The sequence below is a fragment of the Vombatus ursinus genome, unplaced genomic scaffold (assembly GCF_900497805.2).
Source record: "Vombatus ursinus unplaced genomic scaffold, bare-nosed wombat genome assembly UNPS02015024.1, whole genome shotgun sequence".
Lineage (NCBI taxonomy): Eukaryota > Metazoa > Chordata > Mammalia > Diprotodontia > Vombatidae > Vombatus > Vombatus ursinus.
The window spans coordinates 485,596-509,960 of record NW_020954802.1 but is presented as its reverse complement, the minus strand read 5'-3'; the positions used below and the strand labels follow the sequence as shown (position 1 = coordinate 509,960).

Here is a 24,365-nt window from a genome sequence, read left to right as displayed (position 1 = left end):
TTTTAGACATGATGCCTACTGGACACCCAGTTGGAGATATAAGACTAGAACTCAGGAGAGAGGTTAGGGCTGAATATATAACTCTGGAAGTTATCTGCATAGAAGTGATCATTGAACAGGTGGGAGCTGATAAAATCAATAAGAGAGTGTGTGGAAAGAGATAAGAAAGAAGTGGGCCTAGGGAAGCACGCTGGGAGACATCCAGGAGTAGAGAGTGGGACAGGGATGATGATCCAGCAAAAGAGACAGGAGAACCAGGAAGAAAGCATAGAGTGAAAAATCTATTGAAGAGCGAGTGTGGTCAACAGAGAGGTCAAGAAGGGTCAGAATTTTTACAAAGGCCATCGGAGCAATCATTTAAGAAATCATCTGTACTTGTGTAGGGAGAAGTTTCAGTTGAGTGTTGTCTGAGTGTCAGAGGTTGAGAAGTTAGTGTGGAGTAAGAAAGTGGAGGCTTTTTCTAGGTGTGGCTGGGAAAGGGAGGACTGATATAGGATGATAGCTTGAGGGGATGGTCAGATCAAGTGAAGGCTTTTTTAAGGATGAAGGAGATCTGGATATGTTTGTAAGTAGGGAAGGAGCCTACCTACAGGAAGGAAGGAGTCTTATGTAGATAAGGAGAGACTGAAACTTAGGAGCAGATATGGGATGATTGAAGGGTCAAAGGGAGTGGGCATTTTCATCACTTCATTCACGTAATTCCAAATTGCTTTCCAGAATGGTTGGATCAATTCGTAGTTCCACACACAATGCAAATGTCAGTACAATCAAATTTGCAACCACACTATGATGGTCCCAACTATAGCAAGTACCAACCTAGAACTGGCCTTTTCCACTTTTATCTCCTCCTGTGCCTACAGGAAGCCTCAAAATTAGAAGAGAGACTGGTGCCCTCCAAGGACCCCTGGCAGCAGTTGCTACCTTCCTGTCCCCACAGATCAATTGCATGCCCCTCTGATTGTAGCAACACCACACATGTTTTTGCTCCTGTGTCTTCATGTGATTTCTGAAGCTGTGTTAGGGGAGAAGGCCATAACAAGTCCAGTGGATGGATGGAGAGAGAGAAGAGGAAATTCTTGGTGAAAAAAAAAAAAAGCACTTAACACAGTGCCTGGTGCATAATAGGCATTGTTAAAGAAATGCTTATTCCTTTCCTCTTCTGGAAAGGATGTAAAGGGTACAGAGTTGAGGGAAAGGAATGAAGAAGAAAAAGAGAAAAACCAAGTGGGAGGAAATGGAGTCAGGAGCCAGCCCAGCTGGGACGACCAGGCTGCCCGCTGGCACTGGTACTTGTCTCGGGCGTCCTTAGCTTGCTCAGTGTCAGTACAGAGCCTCTCCTGGTCCTTGGTGTTCATACCTGTCACCTTAATTCCTTACCTGGATTTTAGCCTTTCTTTCATGTTCCAGGCTTGTCTTCAAGGCTCCCACTACCTGTTGCCCCCTCGGTGGACTTCTGCTCACCTAGGAAAGTCCTCAAAGCTTGCCCTGCAGGGTAGATCTGGATCTTAGCCATACCAATAGTATTTCAGATTTATATGGCACTTTACAGCTTACTTTGTATACATTATCTCATCTGATCTTCACAAGAACTGTATGAGGGAGATGAGGATTAGTCCCATTTTCTAACTGAGGCCTTGAGAGGTTCAGTGACTTGCCCAAGGTCACACAGCTTGGAAGTGACAAAGCCAGTTCTTTTGGCTCCAAGTCCACTGATCTTTTTGCTCTACTATGCTACCCGCCAAGCTGGGAGAAGTTGAGGAGCCCAGCTGTGCTAGGTGTACCACGAGAAGGGTCGAGGAGCTGTCTGCAGCTTAGTTCTGTCTTGTGTGGCTCTTCCTCCCTGTGTATGTGTATGTGTGTGTATGCATGCATGCACGAGTACATGCATGTGTGTGCATGTATGGTTGCCCAAATTTCTCACAATGTGTAGTTGTATTTGTCTCATTTTGTGTTCTATTTTTATGGACACACTCTCATTGGCTTGCTTTTGACTCTCATTCTTTGTGTTGGTACTCTCCTGTTCATGTCCATCTCCCCAAACGCCTTCCTGTGTGGCTCTAATAAATTTTTTAAAAAAAGTTTTATTAATGCCTTTTGTTCTTACACCACAGTCAATTCCTGATAGAGCCTCCCTTGTAACAAAGAAAAACAGTCAAGCAAAACCAATGCTGTGGCCTCACGTACAGCATTCCATTCTTGTTCCTAACCTCTAGAGCCAAAAGGAAGGAAGTGTGGCTTGTCAGTTGTTTTTCAGGACCAAGATTGGCCATCACAAGCTTTAATATCTTTTTCATAAAATGTTGGCGCTGCAGCTCTTCAGTGGCAGGTGTGGATTTACCTGTATGTGTTTCCAGGTGATTGTCAATAGTGTCTTGTTAATTCCAGTTAGGCCTGTGTGTGAATGTGAGCATATGTGGGCTAGGAATGGGGGGGGGGCAGAGAGAGGTGGTCAGGTGTGAAGGAAAAGGCCTAGGCCTGCGTGTCAATTTGAAGAGGAATCGTTATGTAAAAAGAAGCAGACAGAGAGTCAGGAGAGACTGGAAGAAGAGAAAATGGGAGGGGGTGGAGAGAGTGTGGTACAGGATGCCAGGGGAGAGACAATGAGGTGGCTAGATGTGCAGAGAGAATAAACCTAACAGAAGAAAAAGAAAAGTGCTGTCAGAGGGAATGAGAAAAGCAAAGACACATTGGCCCAAAGATTCGACTCACTTTCTCCATGTGTGTTCTGGAAAACTCGGGGCTAAAGAAGGCAAGGTTCCTAAGTGTTTGTTAGGGAGCATCTAGAGATTGGAATCAACTGGCATATTTTCTTCGGGGCTCCAGGAACTTGGCCCAGAGTTTCCTAAGGAGAAAATGGATCCAGAAGAGAAGGAAGAATTCCCTCACCCTTTGCAATCTCTCCTTTTCGTCCTTTCTCCACCTGTTCCTGAATAACCAGCTGTGCTGCCTTGGATTGAGGCCCAGAGTATTCTTCTGCAAGCATGGTGGCTAGAGGATGTGGGGGGGTGGATGGCAGGGTGCTGATGGAGACCTTTCAGGCAAGCTTGCCCACAATTGTGATTTCTGTGATTGTGGCACTTCCTGGTTGGCCAAGGTCAGTCTCAAACCAGATTGGCCTTCACTTCAACATAGGGATAGTTTTCTTGTACAGAGAGGAATCTGGGTGACCAGATGGCTATGGCAGCTAATGCTTATGTCCCTCTTTGAGGGGATACTAGTGAGTCCCTCATTGTCTTTTTGAAAACCTGCTGGGTCTAGGCATACACTTGTTCTTCCTGAGGTATTGCTGCATGACAGACCATATTCTTCTAGAAGGATCTGGGGGCATCAGCAACTCTTTCCAATTCACTTCAGTATCAGGTTGGGTGTTCATAGATGCAGAGAAGAAGGTGAAGAATGAACAAGCCTTCATAAAGAGAGGTCCAGAAGTGTGTGTGTGTGTGTGTGTGTGTGTGTGTGTGTGTGTGTATGTTTGTGTTGGGGAGGTAGAGGCTGGTAGAGGCTGGAAGGAAGGTGAAGAAGCTTTAGCTTAGGCAATGTTTTAAAAATGAATCTAGACATGTGCCCTTAGCTGCTGTCCAGGGTGTCTGTGCTCTTTCTCCTCGGGCCTTATGGCCTCTCTCTCGCCTCCAGCCTTTTAGCTGAGGCAGCTTCAGAAATTGCCTCTGCCCACCTTCCGTTCAGTTATGCCCAGTTCCCAAGAAGCCATGGTGCCCATGCATTCATTCTTTTCCTCCCTGACTCTGCTCCAAGTTCCGAAAGTGTCTGTCCCTTTTTCCTTCATTTTGTTCATCCTTTTGCATAGCTCTATCTTCTTCTCCTCCATGGGGTGTCTGGCTCTTTGTCTTTGTAGCAAGACTCTAAAATGACTTTTAGACTCTAAAAAAGACTTTTTTGTTGGGGGGGGTAGGGCAGCACTGGAGGCAGCTTCAGAAGAGGATGGCTTCCCATCCCCCATCCCTTCCCATCATCTTGTGTCATCGTCAATCCTCATCACTTTGGGGCTTGCTCCTGTACTCTCCCACTCTGCCCTCTCCCCCCCCACTAATGAAGAGGAGAGCTGCTGTTGTAAATATTTAGCCATTCAGAAAGAGTGAAAGAAATCATAGGAATCTCATGTCCGTCTGTCCCTCCCTCCCCAAGCCCTGTGCCAACTCAGTGATCGGGAGGAACAGCTGGGGGGTGGGGGAACAGTACTCGATTAGTGCTGAAGGAACATGAGCTAGGAAGTGGGGTGGGCTAGAGGCGGAGACTGCTTTATCATCCAGCTCCTGTCACCTGGCTCAGGCACCAGCTTTGATCTCCATGTCAGGCTCTCTGCACCTTTGTACCCACACGCTCACAGCCTGTACACAGCAGCAGCTTTCCACCCCATCCCCCTACTCTCTGACATCCTGACATGGCGCCCCTTCAATAACCAGCCCATGCTCCCTTTCCACAGCCTGGGCTCAGTTTCCATAGCAACCTAGCTGCTGTGCAGCCATACAGAGAAAAGACAGTGGCAGAGCCTCCCGATGTCACCCAGGATCCCTGCCCACAGGTCCCAATGGTGAAAGTGTGGGAAGTGAGAGCATGCATACCTCAGGGAGAGGTGCACATATACATACATACACACACACACCCATGCACACACGCGCACGCACACGTGACTTCATGATTCCTTAGATTCATAGTAATCACAGTGAACATGGACACACCCTTGTTCTTTACATACATGTACACCACAGGTGTGAGCACATTTCACTAAACAGCAGACTCCAGTTCATGCTGTGTGTGTGTGCTTTATAAGCTATCACATGCTGCTTTTTGTGAAAATGCAACATCCTGCCTATAGACACGTGACCTCTTTTTCATCTAGCTTATTGGAAATGATTGGAAATGCTCGTGAGACACTCCCTGAAACAGATGCTTGTCAGAGCACATGATATCTATTTTCTTGTATCTCTTTGCCTTAGATCTTTGCCTAAGAGCTGAGTTCCCAATACCCCAATAACCGAAAAAGTTTAGTGGGATGAAAACAAACAAACAAAAAAAAAAGTTTAGTGGGATGAAGGAAAATGATGAAAGATTTTACTTGTTGTTTTATATAGATACTACCAAATGCCCCCAAATAGCGTTACTGGCAGTTGTACAGGGCAGAAACCAGAGAAGTCTAGCCAGATGAAAAGACAACATGCCTCACTATGTGCACTGCAGCTGAGTAAGGAAGGGCCACATTAGACCTTCTTAGCCTGTTATCACAGGGAAAGACAAGCAGCCACCACGGAAGCTAGAAGCCTTAGGGAGGTGGGCTGAGTCAGCCAATGTTTAACTCCTCTGACAGGAGGCCTTGTTTCCTGACCCATTGCAGCCTGAATCCACTTAAGCAACTGGTTTCCCTGCTCCTGTCAACCCCTTGGATTCCAGCATTCTGTAGAAGCCTTAGTACTGTCCCACCCTGGTCCTTTGTTCCAGCTCTCCCCCTGTCTCTCCCTGACTGGCAATACAGCAGGCAGCCAGTCCTAGTATATAGTGAGTCACAGCACAAGTCTGTGCTGCCCCAGAAGTGAAGGCTGGAGGCCCAGGGAAGAGTTATGTATGCCAGAGGGGAGTAAAGACCTTCCACTTCCATATTTGCTGCCAAGAAACTGGCAGCTTCTGAACAAGGAAGCATTGCCGTGAGAACACAGGGAAGGACTTGGAAATCCGGTGAGAGGCAAAATGCCATCTCATTTGCTCATGGGCCCCCATCTAGCCATACCAAGAACAAGGGGCTTTCATCCACCAGCGAAGGATGCTTTTTCTCTTGTCCCAAACAGAGGGCTCTGAGTTAGTTCTAGCTATACCTCACTCTGTTAAGAAGCCAGGAAGTGTGTCTACTTGTGCCCTCGAAGCCTGGAAGTGGCCACACAGAGGGCAAGGAGGTAGTGCTTGTGTTGGTGCAGGCCCATCAAAGATAATACGTGGTAAGCTCTTGTCTAAAATGATGGCTAGGGGATACCTAGGTGCTGGCAGTAGCCATGTAGAAATATTTGGAGATAACATTTTGCCATATTTCTCCTTCCCTGGGTTTTCGAGATTACTTTGTCAGCTTCTCATCTTTGCCCCTGTCACATTCTACCTTAGACTTATTTGTATATGTGTCATATTCCCCCAGTGGAGGCAGTGAGGCTCAGGGGACACTGGCTTTGGAGGCAGAAGCCCTGGGTTCAAATCCTACCCCTGCTGCTTACTACCTGTGTGATTGTGGGCAGATCAACTCTTCTTAAATAGGAGACCTCAGTTTCCTCTTTTTAAAATCAGGAGATTGGACTAGATGACCTCTTTGGCTCCCTCCAGCTGGAAATCGGTGATCCTGATTGTAAACTTGAATGAAAAAATCCTGAAAAATTACTGTTTCCCCAGAACAATGCATTGTAGCCATGTAGTAATTGTATGAATCAGTCACTTACCCCTCAGTGCAGCAGACCCTTGCAAAAGGCGGGACATGTTGCATCAAAGAGCAGTTGCCTTAGACTAGGCTAGAGGTGTTAGGTAGTATTCAGTTTCCCAGGATTCTTAGGGTTTCCTTCAGACACTGGGAGAGACTTTCAGACAGCTAATTTAGGTTAGGAGGGGGGTGAGTGGGAAAGCCGGAAGGGAGTTGGAGCCAGTGAGGCTTAGAAGGGGAAAAGAACCAAGCGACCTCAGAAGGGTTTGGAAAATATGGCCAAGAAGGTACAGAGACAGAGATCTGGCTGAATATTGTCTTGGGCTCAGTTGGTCTGGAAGATAGAGGAGTTGTATCTGGACACTAGAAATGGTGGATCTTCCCAATCTGGCCTCTTCTCTTACTGTTCTTTTGCGTGCCCCCCACCCCTGCTCTGGCCAGGCTGATCTCCTCTCCACACCCCCACCCTCAAGCTCATTCCTGTCTCTGGGACTTTGTTTTTGTCATACTTCATCCCCCAGAATGCATTCTCCCCTCTAACAGGAGGGGGAGATTGTTCCATTTCTAACTGTTCTTTGAGATCTAGCACAAGGCCTTCTCACCTCCTCTGACATTTAGTTATCATAGACTGCCTTGTACTGTTAACTATCTTTCCACGTGGATGTGTTTTCTTGTCCAGCCATATCAGAAGCTTTCTGAGGGCAGGGACTTGTTAACATTTTTCTGTATTCCTTTTCCATGTTGCTATGCATAGCCTGGGGACCTAGTAGAAGCTTCATGAATGTTTGGCGCTCATATTTATCAACCCCCTGCCCTCCCCTCCCCCATCACCTTGGTATTGTACCAAACATGTTTGGGGTGCTGATGATGCTGTTAGACTCTTGCCAAAGGATTCTAAAGCATTTTACAGATTCCAGATGACACTGGTCTGGGCCTTCCTAAAACACCTCCATGCCGGCTAAAGGTGAGGAAGGTCGAGGAAGCTCTGGGATCTGCTGGAGGAAGGCCTGTTGGCATAGAGAGAGATCTCTTGTCTCTGTAGAGCGGGCTGACCCCATCCCTCAGATACCAGCCCCATGTGGGTCTCTCCTCTGGCTCCTAGACTTGCCTGAGGTGGTTTTGCATATTCTAGATGACAGTGAGGAACAGGATGGTAGAACTGGGAATGGGAATCTAAGTTACAGGATGAAGGATGGACACCCCTCTTCTGGATCAATTTGGGGCTGCTGGCTGCTGAGCTCAGGCAATGAGTGTCATGCCCGAGTCCTGCCAGGCTGGGTCCCCCTCTCCTCCCCTTTCCTTGGGGAGATGGCCTCGGGGTGCTGATATGGGCATGTCTCTGCCCACAGGTGAATGGAAAGGAGCAAACCCTGGAAGCACTGCGCTCCTCCAAGGAGCCCCTGGTGATCCAGGTGCTAAGACGAAGCCCCCGGCTCCGGGGGGATGGCTCCTGCAACGACCTGCAGCTGGTGGACAGTGGGACTCAGACTGACATCACCTTCGAGCATGTCATGGCGTTGGGCAAGCTGCGCCCTCCCACTCCGCCCATGGTCATCCTGGAGCCGTATGTCCTTTCAGAGCTGGGAGTTGACCTCAGGAGGGCTCCGGGCCCTGCCTCCAGAGAGGCCAAAGGCCACATTCAAGCCTGACTAGGGCTTTGGAGGCAGAATATTCAAACCACCTTTTCTGATCCTCTTGTACCCCCAGGATTGGCTGCTTTCCTTCCTTGTGGAAATCTTCCCCTGGGCAGGGGCTGGGCAGGTTGTAGTCCTGGGGCTGCCTCCCAGGAGGTCTGTGTTGAATTCAAGATCAAGCTCTGGGGGCACTTGTTTTAGGCTTCTCACCATCCACTGATGGGATTAGGAAGCTATAATTGAGGCCTTCCTCCCTTCATCTCCTCCCGGGGCTCAAGGGAGGCAAGCCCCCCTCTGCTGGCATGGAACTGGCTGGAGATTATTCCTTGCTAATTGATGTGGTGGGGAGGGAATGAGTTGGTCTTCCATTCTTTCTCTTCTTCCCCATATCCTTCTGCTTCATGTCTTTGAATTCTCTTGCCTTCTTCCTCTCTCTTATTTCTCTCACCTCTCTGGATCTCTTCCCATCTCTTGCCTGCTTCCTTTCTTTCATTTCTCTGCTTTACTCCTTGGAAAAAAGAGGCCTTCTTCCAGTCAGGGGTGATCGATAGTGTGTGTGATCGGGCACTGACGCCACTAATCTTCCAGCCAGGTTGCAGGGGAGCTGCTTGCTACCAGGACCCCCTCTCCTCAATCTGAGGTAGGAGATAGGGAGAAAGGGCTGCTGCTGACCTTGGTGCTAATCCTTTCCTGGGGATTGGAAAGCAATGCCTGAGGGCACATCATCCTCCCAGCTCTGGTTCTGGAGAATCTGTTTGGGCCTGGTTAACTCCTGGGGGCACTGCATGGGATGATCCCAGTTAATGGGGTGGGGGTGGCGATGAGGCACTAACGATGGTACTAGTGGTGACAGCTTTGGTCAGACTGGCCAGAGTAGTCATCTTGTGGGCTGGATCCTTGGGCTTCCCTTCTGGACCCTTAGATGATCCATAAAGCAGTTCTGGCCTCTGCATAAATGAGTTGGCTCGGAAAGGAATGAAATTCAGTAGGCTCACTCTTGAGGGTACCTCAGGGTCCATTGGAGCCTAGGGCAGTTGTCGAGTGCAGTCCATCTATACTCCAGATCCCTGGGTCACTTGTAGGGAGATAGATATGCCAGACCCTGGAGCTGGTGGGAGGTGGGGAGAGTAGTGGGGGGAGAAAGATGGATGGTTGGTTGCCCTGACCCCTCCTACCTTCTCCTGGGCAGCCCCCCCATTGGCCATGAGTATTATGACCCAGCGGAGTTCATGGAGGGCAGCCAGCAGGAGGCAGACCGTGTGGATGAGCTGGAGTATGAGGTGAGCTTGAGGGAGACAGGTGAGAGGCTGCTAGGTGGATGGCAGTCATTCTCAGTGGTCACTCTTGGGGTGGTACCTTTCGAATTGTCCTCCATCTGGGGAGTGATGAGAGGTTTGGTCTCTTCCTGGGAGACAGAAGATGCCCAGGGAAGAAGGTACAAAGAAGTGGATCATGGGCATGGCCCCGGGTCAGTTTGGGGCTTTCATTATGTTCATCCTGTCACTTGTGGCCATAGCCAATCTTGGGCATGAAGGAGGGAATGGGTTTGGTTCCCGTGTTTACTCTGTGTAGGTGAGTCTGTGTCTTCCTGTGTGTCTGGTGTCTTGTGTGTTTCCTTGTGTGTCTCCTGGGGTTTCCAAGTAGGGGGCTTTTGTTAAACAAATCACATTTTTGGAGGGGAAGTGAGAACAGATCTCAAACCTGAGAGATACAGAGACACTCTACCTAGCTCCAGTGTAGGTGATATGAGAGAAGAGGTGAGGTGTTCCCCGGGTAGAGGGGATGGTTTGGATGGCTTAGCTTGGCGGTAGCACTGTCCTGGCCCCAGGCATCAGGCTGTATCACTCATGCATCCACTGGGGTTTCTGTTCTCCATTCCCTGCTCCCCCTGCATGGCAGGAGGTGGAGTTGTATAAAGCCAGCCACCGGGACAAGCTGGGCTTGATGGTTTGCTACCGAACAGATGACGAAGAGGATCTGGGGATCTACGTTGGAGAGGTAAGACTTGATTTGTGTGTGGGGTTGGGGGGGGCTCCACCCTGGCCCATCAGGCTTCGTTTCTCCCCTGACCCCTGGACGCTGTCACTCTGAACGAGTCCCTTCTCTCTGGGCCTCGGTTTCCTCCTTTTGAAAAAGAGGAGATTGGACAAGATGCTTTCCAAGGACTAGTCTAAAGTTTTGTGCACCTTTGAGGAAGCTGAAGAATTTCAGAGGCTGAAAGGGACCTTCAGAGTCATCTGGTCTGACCCACCCCCTAAAAACATTCCATCTCCTTGAAGCTTTGGGGGGAATGGACAGGAATTAACCTGGGGCTCCCACTCTCCCATTTGTTTCTCCTGTTACCACATCTCTGCTGTTGCTCATACTTTTAATGCTAAAAAGGGCTGATCCCTTTGCTCTGAATTATGGGATCCTTCATTAAGAGTTAGAAGGGGGGGCAGGTAGGTGGTACAATGGATAGAGCACCAGCCCTGGAGTCAGGAGGACTGAGTTCAAATCCAGCCTCAGACCAAACACTTGGCACTTACTAGCTATGTGACCCTGGGCAAGTCACTTAACCCCAATTGCCTAAAAATTAAAAAAAAAAGTTAGAAGAGACCTTAGATGCCACTTAGCCCAACCCCCTCACTTTATAGAGGAGGAAACTGAGGCTCAGGGAGGGGAAGGAACTTGTCCCAAGTCACACAGAGAGTAAATGGCAGAGGCGGCATTTGAAGCCATGCTGCCCCATACCCTCCATCTCAACATGATATATGCCCATATAAGGAAGGCTCTGCAGTTCACATCACTGAATAGGATTTTCATTTGTCTGATCTGGGAAATAAGGACAGGGACAGGGAAAGTGACTCACACAAGGATTGGCCAGTTGTAAAGGAGAGAGTAAAGCTCCCCTCTTGGGCCAGCTGCCTCTGTCAGATGTTCTGTAGGTACCAATTGGAATGGTCATGAATGATGAGGCAGGGGCAGAGGGGGTGTCTGTATGTTTGAAAGGTACCATCTTAAAAAAAAAGAAAAAGAAAGGCCCCACCATCTTCTTACCCCGAAAATGGAAAAACACACATCCAGGGGGCAGCTAGGTGGTGCAGTGGATAGAGCACTGGCCCTGAAGTCAGGAGGACCTGAGTTCAAATCCAGCCTCAGACCAAACACTTGATACTTACTAGCTGTGTGACTCTGAGCAAGTCACTTAACCCCAATTGCCTAAAAACAAAAACAAAAAACAAACACACACACACACATATATCCCATCTTGTCACAATCTAGGAACAATCTCTGAGGGCTACACCTTATCCTGCTACTTGCTAATGAACAAGGCCAGGGGCTAGCCAGAGACCATCCACAAAGGGGTAGGAAGGGCCCCTAAGTGCCTTGAAGGGCTCCAAGGGCTGCTCCATCCCCGTCTGCTGCAAAGTGGGACTGATGCATTCTGTCATTCTGTGGGAGTACCTAGCACTATTCCAACTTTGCATGACTCCTATAGGTAAATCCCAACAGCATTGCAGCCAAAGATGGCCGGATCCGAGAAGGGGACCGCATCATCCAGGTGAGCATTGAGTGGAAATAAGGGGGTGGGGGTGCAACAACGAGCTTCCCTCTCACCTGGCCTGCCCCTTCGCTGCCAGTTGGCTTTTTTCAATTCTATCTGACTTTGTGAAACAATCTTTCATATAAAGGGAAGAGGGGGAGCCAGCCATGAGAAGGAGCCCACATGACACGCCAGTTCTCTGGGGGGGATTCCTGTCCAGGGATCTCTGTGCTAGGAGTGCTTGGTTCTTTGAGCTGAAGGGAGTCAGGGTTAGTAGACAGAGATGACTGCTTCTCCCCATCCTGGCCAGAGTCCTCTCTAGGGACTGGGTAGAATGGCTGACCAAGGGTGTCTGTTCAACTGTCCTACCCCAGTTCCCCCTACTGCCTTCCGAGCTGCTGCTTTCATGTCCTGTGGAATATGAGTAGGGGGAAAGGGCCCAGATCTCCTGTAGCCTCTGCTAAGGCTTGGCGAGTTCATTCTGTACTGTGTCTGACCCCAGTCTGGTGAGAAAATGCCAGGGGTCCCTGTGACTACAAGGAGAGATGCAAACACCTTAAGCTGGTATTTGCAGCTCCATTTGGGCCTGGAAATGACTAGCAGTATCTAGCTCATTCCATCCCTACCCTACAGCCCTGGGTTTTTATCCCATGACTCAGGAGAGGGTCTTATGCAGCCTGGCTCCCAATCTATGGTTTTAGCTTTTTCTTATATGCCTGTATTAGTCAAACTGTTCCTCTTACCATCTCCTGAACATACCTGAGGTCTTCCAACTTCCAAGCAAAAGTCAGGCTATACTTCCCCTGTCTGGGATGCCCTACCCTCCTCTCTCCATATCCTACCGGTCCTTAAGGTACAGCTCAGGTCCCTGTCCCCCCACTCCTGAAGCCTTCCCTGCCTGCCCTAGCCCCCAGGGCTCTCTCACTCCTTGGAGCATCTCTCATTTGGCAACCACGTATGAACTGTCCTGTGACATCTCTGATAATAGCTTGAATATTATTTATATTATTATATGTAGTATAATATTATATAATGTTATTTATTAGATAAATGGCATGGATGTCCAGAATCGGGAGGAGGCAGTAGCAATCTTGACCCAGGAGGAGAATACCAACATTTCACTGCTTGTGGCTCGGCCTGAGACTGAGGTAATCATACCCAGCAGGATTAAGGGGGGGTGGTAGGGAAGGTGAATCAAATACAGCAATGACAGACCAGGGCTTCTCACCTTAAAGGTACCATTTAGCTTTCAGGTAGTGACAAGCCCTCTGAAAAAATGCCACATGAACAGCAAAGGGGACCCAGGAGGGCCACCTCTTTCTTAAGCTGGGCCAAGCTTACTCTTCAGCATGGTGCCAGGAGCTGGGAACTGTTGGGGAGATAGCTGGTGATGCCAGGGGGACCTTGGCACAACTCTAGTCCTTGGCTTTTCTCTTTAGCTGACCAAGCGGTGGAAGGACAGCGACCGTGAGGACTTCTTAGATGACTTTGGCTCTGAGAATGAGGGGGAGTTGCCGGTCCAGAAGCTTAAATCCCCCTCTGCCCATCAGGTGAGAAAAGGGGAGGAGTCAAGGCATTATTGCTATTGTCAGCCTTAGGGAAGAATATGCCCTGAGTTAAGGAATGGCAGAGTGGGAGAGATGGAAAGAAGGAACTGAGGAATAGGAGAGGAAGAGGGAATTGTCCACATCCCCATATTGCCCATAATGCTTTAGTCCAGATACCACTGGGTACCCCATCTTGGCCTTCAGAGCTGTGTTGTGTCTAGGCCTAGTTGAACCCCAAACTTGCCTCTCTGTCCCCAGCTTGAAAATGAAGATGGGAAGGGAGCTTCCAGTGCAGGCCCAGGTCTGAGCAATAGCCAAGAGCTGGACAGTGGGGTAGGCCGGACTGATGAAAGCACCCGAAATGAAGAGAGCTCAGAACACGACCTGCTGGGAGATGAGGCCCCAAGCACCACAAACACTCCTGGAAGTCTACGTAAATTTGGCCTCCAAGGCGATGCCCTGCAAAGCCGGGACTTCCACTTCAGCATGGACTCCCTCCTGGCCGAGGGAGCTGGGCTGGGTGGTGGGGACGTCCCAGGTCTCACAGACGAGGAGTATGAGCGTTATCGGGAGCTGCTGGAAATCAAATGTCACTTAGAGAATGGCAACCAGCTGGGGCTCTTCTTCCCCAGGGCAGGAGGGGGTAACAGCTCTCTGGATGTCAACCGCAATGAGAGCCTTGGCCATGAGATGGCCATGCTTGAGGAGGAGCTGAGGCACCTAGAGTTCAAGTGTAGGAACATACTGCGAGCCCAGAAGATGCAGCAGCTCCGTGAACGTTGCATGAAGGCCTGGCTTCTGGAGGAGGAGAGTCTCTATGACTTTGGGGCCAGCGAGCCGAAGAAACACGAACTCTCGGACATCACTGAGCTGCCAGAGAAGTCTGACAAAGACAGCACCAGCGCCTACAACACAGGCGAAAGCTGCCGTAGCACCCCATTGCTCATGGAGCCCCTGCTAGAGAGCCCCTTGAGGCGGGTCACTGACACCATCTTCAAGGCTGCCCCGGGGAACTCAAACCTCAACCAGACCACGTGTGGTCCCCACAAGGCTGTCCCCCCAGATGGGAGCCCGGCCAAGTTCCGTTCCCTCTCCCGGGATGGCGAGGTTTGCCAGAGGCAGCATGCTGAGGATCGACTCCGCCGCAGCCCTAAGACTGGAGGGACATTGGGGCAGGTGGGAGCAGAAGGCAGTCCATACCTCTCTAGGCGCCACCGTGTGCAGGGCCAGGCAAGTGAGCGCTACCACAGCTGTGTACAGCTCTCTCAGGCCCGGGGCCTAGAGGAACTGAGCCACACCCCCCTGAGCCTGGCTAGCATGTGCAAGGACTCCCTGGCCAGCCCCAAAGTTGCAGGGGCAGAAGCCCCACGCATGGAGTGGAAGGTGAAGGTGCGAAGTGATGGAACGCGGTATGTGGCCAAACGGCCAGTGCGTGACCGGCTTCTGAAGGCTCGGGCCCTAAAGATCCGTGAGGAACGGAGTGGCATGACCACAGACGATGATGCCGTGAGTGAGATGAAGATGGGACGGTACTGGAGCAAGGAAGAGCGAAAGCAACACTTGATCCGGGCACGAGAGCAGCGGAAACGGCGGGAATTCATGATGCAGAGCCGGCTGGAATGCCTGAAGGAGCAGCAGAACAGCGAGAGCAAGCACGAGCTCAACATCATTGCGCTGAGCCACCGCAAAACCATGAAGAAGAGGAACAAGAAGATCCTGGACAACTGGATTACCATACAAGAGATGCTGGCCCATGGAACCCGGTCAGCCGATGGCAAGAGAGTCTACAATCCTCTCCTGTCCGTCACCACCGTGTGAACCTCCCAGCCTGGCCCTTAACTGAGCCACACCGTGGTCTCCCTCCATAGCACACACAGCCCAATGAATCTCCGGCTTCACAGTCCCTTTCCCTTGGAGACTAAGGTGTGATGTGAGTGTGTGTATATTGGTGTGTGTGTGTGTGTGTGTGTGTGTGTGTGTGTGTGTATGAGTGTGTGTGTGTGTGTGTGTGTGTGTGTATAAGAAACCGAAGTTATCTGCATACCCAAGGTCAACATTAAGGTGTCAGGCCTGCTCTATGTATGTGTGTGTGTGTAAGAGAGAAACACACATGCACACACACATATGCTGCCCTCCCCCCCTCCAGCAGGGGTGTAAGGAGACAGGGAAACTAAATGAAAAAGTTGGGGAGGGAGGAAGACTTTGCCAAGCACAAAGCATTTCCTTACCTTGGATTTTGAGCACAGACTCCTTCGAGCACAGCAGTCCCCGTGGATGGTAACGCCTCCCTCTGCTCGCCGTCCACTGTGCCGTGTCTACTGAGGGCCCACTGGGAGCCTCGTTCATGGACAAAAGCAACCCTGATTTTGTGGTCTTTATCCTTTTCTGTGCTTGCCAATATTTGTTTTTATGTTTTGTGAACCTGCCCAGGGGCCAGCAGCTCCTTAAGGTGAATAGCCAGGAGCTAAGAGTGATGTCTGTCTGGGAAGAAGGTTGGGAGGGTAGGGAGGGAGGGAAGGGTCTGGGGTGGGGGGGAAGCGGGAGAGGGGGAATGGTGAGGTATGGGGCCCAGGATAGGGTGGGGGGCATCACAAGTGGACTGGAAGAAGGTCCCATGTGTAATATGGCTGCTGTCTCACCAGTCTGGGATACTTCCTTCTCCACCAGCCAATGTCCAGGACTAGGGAAGTGATAACCCCACTGTACTCCTCCCTAGTCAGACCCATCTGTAGTGTTGTGTTCACGTCTGGACACCACTGTTTAGGAGGGACATTGACAAGTTGGTAAGTGTTCAGAGAAAGGGTGAGCAGGGTGGTAAGAGGATTTAGCATTATGTCATTTAGTAACCAGCTGAAGGAACTGGGGATGATTAACCTGAAGGAGACTTGGTCAAGGGGAGGGAGGAAGTGGATGTGATCAGTCTTTATGTAATGGAAGGGCTGAAAGATGGAAGAGGGCCCAAGTAGGACTAGTGGGTGAAAGTTAATAGGAAGGCAGATTTCAGTTCAACATCAGCAAGGGCTTCCTACCAACCAGTAGCCCAACGATGGACCGGGCAGAATCATTTGGTCATTAAAGCAGGGTCTGGATGACCACCTGTCGGGGATGCCGCTGAAGGGCTTCCTGCAGTTGGTGGGATGCCAGACCAGATGCCCTCTGAGGTCCCTTTCAATTCTGAGGCTCTATGATTGGTAGCATGCAGGCTACCCCATCCTCTGTAGACATCCTCCAACACCACCTGCATCTTAAGAATAAAGCAAGCTGTCTTTTGACACTTCTCCGAGTCTCTTGATTTATGTTTTGCCCTCATCTGATAAGGGCAATGGCCTGCTTTGTGTGAGTGAGTGAGCGAGTGTGAGTGAGGAGATTTGAGGTGGGAAAAGAAGTGATTTGAAATTCACAAACTGTACTCCTTAATTTGTGAAAAAGATGCACTGAGGTACTCAATGGAAAAGCACTGTTTGACATTTGACAACATTTTATTTTGGAGCAGCAAGAAATTCCACAACTAAAAAAAAAAAAAACCAAAAAGAAAAAGAAATTCCACAACCATGGAATGGGAACTTCTAATGAACACTCCCCCCCAAATGTGGAGTCAGCAGCATTGGTGTGACCTGCATTAGAATCCTCTGCCTTTGAGGAGGAATGGAAAGGCTGGAGACAGTGCCTCCAGGAGCAGGAAAAAAGCAAAGGAGAGAAGGTGGAAGACTGCCTTGAAAAGACAGGATTGAGCATGGCTCCACCCCTGTTCCCAAGTATTCAAAGGGCTGTAAGCAGCCCAAGCTTCATCTCCAAAAGCTACCACATCACTGCAGTGCTGTTCAAACTGAACAGGCTTCCAGGCTAGCTGGTAAGAGGAGAGCTCAGGCAGTTCTAAGAATGTGAATTGAGGGCAGGGACCTTGACAGCATTGATTTTCATCTTCCCCCACAGTACTCAAACACCAAGCCCTGTACATAGTAGGAATCAGAGGTAAATGTTTGCTGAATGAATGACCGGATGACTCATAAGGGTCCAGTGTTGGTAATTGTACAGGAGAAAGGCCGTATCAAATGAACACTCATTGTGTAGTGACTAAGGAGTCATTTTATAATTGGCCTTGAAAGGGAAAATATCAGTGTGGAGGATTAGGACGTAAAGAGAACTTCTGTCATCGCTGCTAAAATTCTGGGAGAAAGGATTTGTGAGGGAAAACCCAGAAGCATATTCTCAGCAGTGAGGAGTCTGGCTAGGCTGGGATGCAAAGCCACATAAGCCAGAGCTTGTGAGCAGCTGGTGCCAGGCTCCCAGCTCCCTAATCAGTAGCACCTACTATGTTTGTTTTTGTTTGTTTGTTTTTTTAGGCAGTTGGAGTTAAGTGACTTGCCCAGGGTCACACAGCTAGTAAGTGTGTCTAGTGTTTGGTCTGAGGCCGGATTTGAACTCAGGTCATCCTGACTTCAAGGCCGGGTGCTCTATCCACTGCACCACCTAGCTGCCCCTAGCATCTCCGTATGGAGAGGCTGACAGCAGCTTGTGAACAATGAATGGTGACCTCTGAAACATCCACCTGTAACTGTAACTGAGGGGCCTAAGAAGGACCCACAACAGCAAAACACCCTTTTACTCAGAAGGCTGGATATAGATTCCAGGTCATGCGCTGTGTTACACGATGCCCCTACAACAATCTCATACAGATTTGCTTACTCAATCCTGCTACGATTTACCATCTGAAGAAAAGCTGAGGAAACAAGGGCTATGATACTTTTAAGGGAAAGGGTGCAGGGAGAAAGGGAGATGTTACTGCCTTTCCTTCAGCGGCCCAAATACTTCATTCAGCGCAGCCCGATTTTGGACACCTGTACACTATTTCTGTCCCTGCCAAGCTAGTAGCAACCCAAGGAATATATAAGAGCAACAGGATGGTTAAAGTATATACAGAAGGGCTTAATGGATGAGGGAAGATGGATGCAGGGCATGGGTAAATGAAAAAGGGTACCCTGTTACCCTTGCTTAAAACAGTATAGCTAGTGAAGCAGGTGAAAGAGATCCTCTGTGAAGTCTACTTTTATAATAGTGAATAAAGCCTCAGAGCTGGATCCAGGAAGACCTGAGTGTAAATCCTGCCTCAGGTACCTATCGCTATATACCACCTCTCTGGGCCTCAGTTTCCTTAACTGGAAAATGAGGGGATTGTAGTAGATGGCCTCTAAATCTATGCGCCTCTAGTACTCAGCAGGACATAAACAGTTTCAAGCTAAGAAAGTTTACAGAGCTGGAAACTGAGGCCCAGGGAGTTGAAGTGACTTGTCTATGGTCAAGTACTAAGCAGCAGAGACCAGGCTTGAACCCAAATCTGCCTCTTCTCTGTACTGTGCTGTCAGTCATGAAAGATTTAAGCATCTCAGAAGAACTTGGTGGACCTAGTTTCCATGCCAGGGAGTTCTTAACCTGAGGTCTGTGAACTTAAAAAATATATAACTAGGGGCAACTAAGTGGCACAGTGGATAGAGCACTGGCCCTGGAGTCAGGAGGACCTGAGTTCAAATCTGGCCTCAGACACATAACACTTACTAGCTGTGTGACTTGGGGCAAGTCACTTAACCCCAATTGTCTCACTAAAAAAAAAAGAAAGAGGAAAAAAAAGAAAAAAATATATATAATAACTATTTCATTATCATTGGTTTCCTGTATTTTTATGCATTTAAAACATCCTGAAAAGGGGCCCACTAGACTGTCAAAGGGGTTCATGGCACAAAAAAGGGTAAAAACCCCTGTCCTGGGTACTTCCTTGGGATCAAACAGTTGGAGTTCTGGTGCAAACTGCTTTTCTCTCCATTTCTAGCTGATAGGGATATCTCTCATCTGTTGTAGACCAAGTACGCATCCCAGCACCTCTTGCAAACGATACGCTGAGGCAAAAAGCTGACCTTTGCCAAATTGGGCTGAGAAGCCCAAAGTTTTGATTCCCACCACACCGACAGTTCTGGCAATAAGGTGGAAAGGAGGAGAGTTTCAGGGGGCTGGAATCATGTGGTTAATGATTCAGGAGCTAGAACGTGAGGGAAGCAGCTATATGCTTACTCTTTGCTCCCACTGACTTCAGCTCTACCTGAGCCTTGCCAGTCAATTCCTTTTTCAAGTGTCTCCTTACCAGCAAGGGACAGAACCATCACCGCCATTCACCCTGGACTGGGTATCCTCAAACATTTGGTAGCAAAGCTGCTCACCCAAAGACTCAAGCTTGGCTCTAGGTAGGGTGCTCTTCCCGTGTGTTCTGGTGAGAGGGCATGGCCATGTATGGCAGTGCCATCTTCAGTGGTGGAGAGGTACAGGGTGTGGTGGCTACTGGTGTACTGGCCTTTTGAAGACCACCTGGGGCTGTAAGGCACTGAACTAAGCACATGGTCCACTAAAAGCTTAGTGTTTGGGTCAACAAACACTAGACATTACATATCACCTCCCTGATCAAATGACCTCATTTCAGCCTGAGCTGAAAACCTCAGACCTAGGAAAATGGAAGGCTAGGGGCCGCTAGGTGGCGCTGTAGTGAATAGAGCACCAGCCTTGGAATCAGGAGGACCTGAGTTCAAATTGGACTCAAGACACTTACTAGCTGTGTGACCCTGGGCAAGTCAGTTAACTCTGATTGCCTAAAAAAAAAGAGAGAGAGAGAAAGAAAGAAAGAAAGAAGAAAACGGAAGGCTAGAGGAGCCCATAAATTATTTGTAACAGCAACTCCTGTCTTGATCCTAGTTCTTAGTGAGGCCCAGAGAACCAAAAAGGACAGGAACAAAAGGCCCATGAATATAGTGGGAAAAGCATTGAGAAGGTTGGAAGACCGCCTAGGATGCTAATTCCCATCTGGTCCCTAGTGATTCCCTCTGATTTTCACTACCCAGGCTCTTGGAACACTGAGCAAAGAGAGGCAGGCCAGATCCTTCCAGGGGAAGGCAAAGCCTTCACTGTTTGCTATTCCCTCCAGCTCTAAGGCCTAGATCTCCTCCTCCAACTGCTTTGCCATTCTGCCACCCAAGCTTGCTTTAATCCATCATTATTTGAGTTCTATGGAGTAATCCAATAACTTCCCAAACTATTCCTGATCATTGCCTTGGCTGTTAGTGATGACATGATGTCATATGAAGAAAAGTTGACATAATTAGTAAATGTAGAAATGAGTGGAAGCAGATTTCAGCAGGAATTCATTTTCTAATTACTAGTGATTGAGAAACACCCTTGGATTGTCAAGGATTTCCCTGAAACTTTTTAACCAAGTTAGTGCGTGCCCTATGGGCTTCTCCTACCTTAGGGTCAGGAGAATTATGTATATATAAGAGGGAAATAGTTGCCCTCGTGAATCCTAGGGACTAACAATACCCCAAGTTTTAGCATCAGCTGAAGGATCACCTGGCAAACAATCTCTATCTCACTGCCCAATACCCATCGTGAACCCCAAGGTCCTTCCCAAGAACTCAAAATGTGAAGCTCTTTCCTACAGAATAAAGTTCTGGCTCCTCTAGATAATGGGCCTTAGTGTTTGCTAGTGGCATCCCAGAGGCCCCAAAAGGATCTGGCACCAGATCCTATAAACTCAGGACAGAGTAGCCTATTCCTGGAAATGGGTACACACAAGCCTCAGCAAATGACTGGATCAAGATTGTAGAACTATCCTTTCCTTTGGGTATCTGCAAATGAGAATGGGGGGCTAGAAGGGACCTAATAAGGTTTCAGTCATTCACCTTAGTTTTGAGTGGTGCAGAGGGAATGAATGTGGAGCATTCTGGGCAACTTACACAATCCTTTGTGCAACTAACTTCATCTCTCTAGGCCCATTACTCCATGTGAAAACTGAGGAGCTTTAGACAGTGCTACCTCAGGGGCAGTGGCATGCCAGGAAATGTTTTAACTGGGGTGGGGGGGGGGGAGAGTGCACACAACACACTTGTAAATTCAATCTGCATCATTAACATTTCCTCCCCTCACTTTCTTCAGTCTAGAAAACAAAATAAAGAACAAAGCCCTGATGCTGAGGTGCAAATGCTCACTCTGAAACTCGAACAATCTGTCAGTTCAGGCAGGCTCCAGAACACCCCTGCCAGGGGCTACCTTTAAAGATGCAAATACCCATCCTGACCTAAGTAGGGACCCACAGGGAAACTGAGCTGACAGAGCGCTAAAATGGCAGTCGGTTAGGGAAAGGAAGGGAGTCCATCGGTACAAATCAAGCGGAGATTAGAGCTAGGGAGTGCGAGACTGGGAGGTAGCTGGAGATAAATTTAAGAGGTCAATGGCTAGCTTCAGGTTTCCATGAAAGGAATTAAGAATAAATCAACAAAGGGCAGCTAGGTGGCGCAGTGGACACAGCACCGGTCCTGAAGTCAGGAGGACTTGAGTTCAAATCCAGCCTCAGACCAAACACTTGGCACATACTAGCTGTGTGACTTTGAGCAAGTCACTTAACCCTCATTGCCTCACTAAAAAAAAAAAAAAATGTGACCCTAGGCAAGTCACTTAACCCCATTGCCTAACCAAAAAAAAAAAAAAAAAGAATAAACCAACAAGCACGGAAATGCATTCCCAAGTGCTGGGACCTCGGAATACAGACACAAATTTAAGTCCAATTCATTAAAGCCCTTACTCTCTTGGGGTCGGGAGGGGTAAAACCTGCAGGCAATTTGAACATGTAAGGCCTGGGTATTTAGGAGGAAACCGAGAAAGTTCTGAAATAGAATAATCTCCATAGGCAGATTCCAGGAAAGGCTTCATTCAGGGGGAAGAAAGAAGTCCAGGGATTTTGGATCTGCTTCAAGTACAGAAAAGGCCTAGCAAAGGAAGCAGAATAACTAGGAGGTAAAGCAAATTGATAGTGAAATGGTAGGAGGGACAATTTGGTGAAATTCGGGATGCCGCTAGGGACTTTAAGTTGTTTATGTTTAGGGGTGAGGTACATTTGCCCCCAACTATTTCAGACCAAAAAAAATCCCAAGCACTATGGAAAGATTTCAGGGATTTGCACTGAGCCTACAAAAACTCTGCTGTCTCCATTTGAAGTGTAGGCTGGTCTCCCTCCAGGAAAAAATTAAAATGGCTCTTCAGTCTAGGTTGATAGACAATGCCATTCCCAAAGGAAAATGAGGCTTTGATGGGATAAAAGTCAGGGAGAGGGACAGGAGCAATCTGAGGTGGGAAAAAGGGGACTTGAAACTGTGTCAGATAGTTAATAGTATAAGGAAAAGGACAACTGAACACCTGAAACTTAGAAAAGTATGTTTTAAAGACCACATTTGAGGCTCTTCCTGAAAAGGAGGGGGCTGGGTGTTAAGGAGGGATCTGCCTGACCTCTATGCTACAGTATAATCGAATAGGTCAGCAGTGGTGGTTGGCGATTCCCGGATGTGAGGCAGCAATTTGCCTGCCCAATAACAGATCTTATCCTCCTAGAGTACACATCCGAGAATAATCAGAAAACTTTAAGACCTACCTAGAAACACTACCCACTTTTGGCAACTCACATGGGCATAAATGATAAGGACAGAAGGGAACCAAAGTACTACCAAAGACCACAAAGCCTTTCTCCTGTGAAGTTTTAAGTCAACTAGTGGTGTCTGAGAATGTTTCAGTCATATCTGACTCTCAGGGATCCCATTTGAGGTGTTCTTGGCAAAGAAACCATTTCCTTCTCCAGCTTTTACAGATAAGGAAACTGAGGTAAACAGGGTTAAATGACTGGCCTAAGAGTCAAACAGCAGTGTCTGAGGCTGGATTTGAACTTGGGCATTGCTGACTCCAGGCCCACTGGTCTAGCCACTATGCCACCTTTATCTGAGAATAGGTTTCAGATTTACGGACCACACCTGAAGTCTAGGGATGAAAGACTTTTGACCAGATGGAGATCAAGGCGTTTGCAAATGTAATCAAAGAGTTTAACATTTAAAAAGATGGGGGGGGGGGGGAAGACGATGACGACACCCTCCAGGTAGCCACCAAGCAAGGATAACTAGATTAACAACAAACAAACAAACAAACAAAAAAACAGGCTGTTTCCATCTGGGAATAAATGAAAAGCCAAAGACTGGCAGAAGGCTCAGTCTCTCCCCTGAATGACTACTGCATTGGCCAATTTTGATTCCCAGGACATTAAAGAGCACCAAGCTGCCCTGGTCTCAATCTTCTGTGCTTAAGTGAGCAGATGTTATTGCTAAATCACATTTGAAAATCCTGCAACGGGGAAAGGCACCACAGAGAGACAGCAGATGTCTCCACTTGAAAAAACGAATGGATCAAAAACTGTCAACTACTAACCAATAAACTTGACTCCCAATTCCTATGAAAATTCCATATATTCTATAAAATTCTATGTATTTTTAAAAATGTTGGCAAAATACTTATGGCAGCTTTTTGTAACAGCAAAAGACTAGATGCAGAAGTAGGGAACCTGTATCTTGGAGGCCACATGTGGCCTCTAAGCCGCAGTTTCCCACCCCAGGTAAAGCTAAAGGGGCGCCTGTTAATTATACCTTAAGAAATGAAAAAGGGCATGGGTTGAGAGAAACCTGGGAAGACTTGGGATGAACTGATGCAGTCAAGTGGGCAGAGTCAAAACAAAATACACAATGACAAAGCAAACAAGTTCAATGAGCAGCTGATGCCAGAGGACTCAGGATACTTCTATGCCACTACCTACTTCCCGAGGCGAGGTACAAACTGACACATTTAATTTAGGAGCATGGACAAACAACGTGGCAATGTTTTAGCTGACTAAGCAAATATGTTCCAAGGTTTTTTCTTTTAAATTAAATTGGTGGTGTTAATCAAGAGTGCTATCTTAACCCAGATTTTGTCATTTCATAGCATCCTTGTGGCAGATGTGAAATGGACAATAATTAGAGGAATTCAGAACAGGATGAATGCAGACTCATGAGTGAACTAACGTTCAATGTTATCTTGGCAGACTTCCCATGAAGTTGGAATTTGTTTCAATGACTTGGAGGAGGGCATAATAGGGTATAAATGGCATCAACTGGATTCCAAAGTCCAAGACAGGGGAGGCCTGGTTTGACAGGGCTTTGTCTGAATCCGAGCTGGGTGTATCAGTCACAGGGATATAGGAGCCAAGGAAATGAACTCAATCTTAGGTGAAGCATCTTAGGTGAACAAGGATATGGCACCTTGCTCTCCCGTCTTTTGTCAGACCAAATTTGCAGCACTTTGCTCAGTTTTAGGCAGCATCACAATGTGATATAACCACTGAAAAAGTGGAGAGCGCATCC

General features: G+C 48.2%; 1 protein-coding gene across 2 annotated transcripts in view; it reads left to right on the top strand.

Moving 5' to 3' along the window:
* The window catches only part of PDZD4 (PDZ domain containing 4), a 30,769-nt gene extending 15,740 nt beyond the window's left edge, over nt 1-15,029 (top strand). The window contains exons 2-8 of one of the 2 annotated variants that reach the window (XM_027845801.1): nt 7,759-7,973; nt 9,233-9,323; nt 9,943-10,041; nt 11,525-11,587; nt 12,616-12,717; nt 13,009-13,119; nt 13,375-15,029. In XM_027845801.1, the coding sequence (XP_027701602.1) occupies nt 7,759-7,973; nt 9,233-9,323; nt 9,943-10,041; nt 11,525-11,587; nt 12,616-12,717; nt 13,009-13,119; nt 13,375-14,934 (2,241 nt within the window). In that variant the 3' untranslated portion in view covers nt 14,935-15,029. The remainder of the gene's footprint in view (nt 1-7,758; nt 7,974-9,232; nt 9,324-9,942; nt 10,042-11,524; nt 11,588-12,615; nt 12,718-13,008; nt 13,120-13,374) is intronic. The other variant, XM_027845802.1, reaches the window with a different exon arrangement.
* The last annotated feature ends 9,336 nt before the right edge of the window (nt 15,030-24,365 follow it).